Consider the following 3,278-nt stretch of genomic DNA (forward strand, 5'->3'; position numbering starts at 1 on the left):
ATGTGTCGCGCGCACGCGGGTGGTATTAGTCGATGTTAAACAGCCCAAACATTCCAGGACAAAAAAAAAAGTCCTTCTCTTCATCCCCCCCACAAACTCTCACCTTCTCGTTGAATAATAAACGCGTCTCTTTGCATTCACCCGCTGCCCGCATTTCCTACTGTTTTATCATGTAAAGTCTTCCATGATCGGGTTCGTTAGCACCTCGTCCAGCTTCTCTATTCTCTCCATTCAACACGCGCTTTTTCCCACCTATAACCCTGTGGGAATAAAAAAGAAAGAAACCGGCGAACCGAAGTCGTCATTTTCAACGCATTTAAAATAATCTTAGTTAACAATTCAACTAAATAAACGTTTTTTTTCTCTCACCGTCCTCCCGCGGCTGACCGGTCAGATGGTCAAGAAAAAAAGACAAAAAGCAGCATCTCGTTGTTGACAAATCCACGGACCAGGTCCAGTTTGCGTGTTTTTTTCGGAGCAGCGGGAGCAGAGGCTGACGCCGTGGGAGGGGGCGTGTGTCGTCAGCGCACCACGTGACCCGCCGTGATAGTATATCTGATAGTGGGAAAAGTAAATCTGTGAGACAGTCTCTTTTTAAAAAAGGCTCCGACCCTTTTTTTTTCTCAAAAGCATGTGTCATCTCCACTCTCTGCTGCTGCTGCTCGGATAAACTGAGAAGGTTTTTCCAAACTCCACGAGGCCTGAGGAACAGGGAGAAAAAGTTTTTCCAGATCCTTCAGGAGGAGGAAGAGAAAAAAAGTTTTATTTTTTCGCAAGAGATGACCCTGTCTGGAGGCAGCGAGAGAGCCAGCGACATGTCCGGCCAGACCGTCCTGACCGCGGACGACGTGGACATCGACGTGGTGGGCGAGGGGGACGACGAGTGCGCGCGGGAGCGCAGCGACTGCGGGAGCAGCAGCCCCGGCGGGGTCCTGGAGGACGAGATCGAGGTGGAGGAGGAGGAGGAGAAGGAGGATGATGAAGAAGACGACGAGATGATGGTGATGATGGGGTCCGGCGGCTGCGAGAGCGACCCGGGGAAGGCGGGCGCGGAGGGTCCGGACCAGACGACCGGGTCCGCGCAGAAGCCCACCAAGAACAGCCTGGTGAAGCCCCCGTACTCCTACATCGCCCTCATCACCATGGCGATCCTGCAGAGCCCCCAGAAGAAGCTGACCCTCAGCGGGATCTGCGAGTTCATCAGCAACCGGTTCCCGTACTACCGGGAGAAGTTCCCGGCGTGGCAGAACTCCATCCGGCACAACCTGTCCCTCAACGACTGCTTCGTGAAAATCCCCCGAGAGCCCGGGAACCCCGGGAAGGGCAACTACTGGACCCTGGACCCGGCGTCCGAGGACATGTTCGACAACGGCAGCTTCCTGAGGCGGAGGAAGAGGTTCAAGAGGGTCCAGCCGGACCTGCTCCGGGACCAGACCGCGCTCATGATGCAGAGCTTCGGGTACAGCCTCGGGGGTCCGTACGGGAGACACTACGGCATCCATCCGTACACGCACCCCGCGGCTCTCCAGTACCCTTACATCCCCCCCGTGGGGCCCATGCTGCCGCCGGGGGTCCCGCTCCTGCCCTCCGCGGAGCTCAACCGCAAAGCCTTCAACTCGCAGCTGAGTCCGAGTCTGCAGCTGCAGCTCAGCAGCCTCAGCACCGCGTCCATGATCAAGTCCGAGCCCTCCAGCAGACCCTCCTTCAGCATCGAGAACATCATCGGGGTGTCGAGCGCGTCCTCGGTCACGCCGCAGGCTTTCCTGCGGCCTCCCGTCACCGTGCAGTCCGCCCTCCTGAGCGCCCAGTCCCTGTCCCTGAGCCGGACCTCGGCCGCCATGAACCCCATCCTCAGCGTCCCCACGAACCTGCTCTCCGGACACGTCCTGCCGGCGTCGACGGTGTCCAAGTGGCCTTCACAATGACTCCCTGGTTTTTATACTCAAAGTGTGGAAACGCACCACAAAGGCAGCACTGGACTCTAAAGAGACAATTTAAAAAAAAGGAGATATTTCTGTACAGGTAATATTTGTAAATATTTGTAAAGAAAAATGACATAAGACTTTTACTGGTTGTTTTTTCCTGTGATGATTATTTTTTTTCTCATTTTGTATCGGACGCTTCCAGTGGACTTTTTTTTTTTCTTTTCATACAAAAAGCTCTGATAATTTGTCTGTTTATAATTTTAAAAATATATATATGTTATCTATATGTAGCTATAAGTGTTCTTGTTGTTGTAAATAAATACGAAAAAATTGAATCTACACTTTTTTGTCTTTTTTAATAATAATGACTTTTTTTTTTTCGGTAAATCAATTTACAGCCAATTCTTGTCGCTGGATTTAGGAGATTATTATTAAAGGGGGAAAAAAAATCAGTATTTAAGAAAACGAACAATTAATTCAATTATAATAAATCGAATTTGTGTTTATTTAGTACTATTTAATATCTCTATAATACTAATAGTATCCGGCGATTACATAGTTTATATAGTATTAATTGTTGGCCGTTTAAAATTCGACGTTATTAATAAAATATTAATACATATCTGAAAATAAATATAATGTTATTAAATCCAAAATGACGGTCATTGTTGGCAAAAACGATCACGTTCTCTATGGCTTTCTCTGGATGAAATCTTTCTGCTAGTAATACTCGGGGAAGCTCGTTGAAGAGACTGAAAGTGAGTAAATATGATGATGTTTATGGATATTTTCTAGATAATGATCCCTGACTGGAGGGCAGCCATCTTTTAATTTGCCATGACATCACTGCTCGTATCGTTTCACTGCGGCTTGGCTGATGTGAAGGTAACAGTTTCTCAGTTGTGTCTGGATAATCACTTTTACACTCACAGCAAATGGCGATCTGTGTGTCACTGAAAGAGAGAGTGTGTGTGTGTGTGTGTGTGTGTGTGTGTGTGAGGGGGTGACGAGCGCTAAATTTATCTGATCCTCATGGGAAAGAGAAAGAAGACTCAGTCTGACTCACGAGTGCTGCCGTTGCTTGAACCTTAAATCCATCATTTTAAACATTATTATATTTCATTTCATTTAAGTCTGATTCAATGAGCGGTTAGTAGATTTTTTTTATTTTTATTTTCCGTTGGGCCCAGAATTAGATTTTATTGAGGAATTTCAATTTGAATAAAAATAATAATAAAACATTTGCTTCAAAGGGAGTAATATCGTAACTTTACTTGTCGACTCAATTTCCATCAGTTATTGACAATTTATTGTCATACGGACCATTGATCATTTAAATTATTACTCATTCGT

General features: G+C 47.0%; 1 protein-coding gene across 1 annotated transcript; it reads left to right on the forward strand.

Moving 5' to 3' along the window:
- Nucleotides 1–628: 628 nt before the first annotated feature.
- foxd3 (forkhead box D3) lies at nt 629–2,113 on the forward strand. Its single transcript, XM_087782697.1, has one exon. It carries the CDS (start codon nt 780–782, stop codon nt 1,923–1,925), a length of 1,146 nt encoding a protein of 381 aa, XP_087638823.1. The 5' UTR covers nt 629–779; the 3' UTR covers nt 1,926–2,113.
- The last annotated feature ends 1,165 nt before the right edge of the window (nt 2,114–3,278 follow it).

This window comes from Callionymus lyra, chromosome 2 (assembly GCF_982586985.1).
Source record: "Callionymus lyra chromosome 2, fCalLyr1.hap1.1, whole genome shotgun sequence".
NCBI lineage: Eukaryota > Metazoa > Chordata > Actinopteri > Syngnathiformes > Callionymidae > Callionymus > Callionymus lyra.

Bases quoted from the DNA above. Each gene is read 5' to 3' on its own strand.
- foxd3 (XM_087782697.1), top strand. From the start codon at position 780: ATGACCCTGTCTGGAGGCAGCGAGAGAGCCAGCGACATGTCCGGCCAG.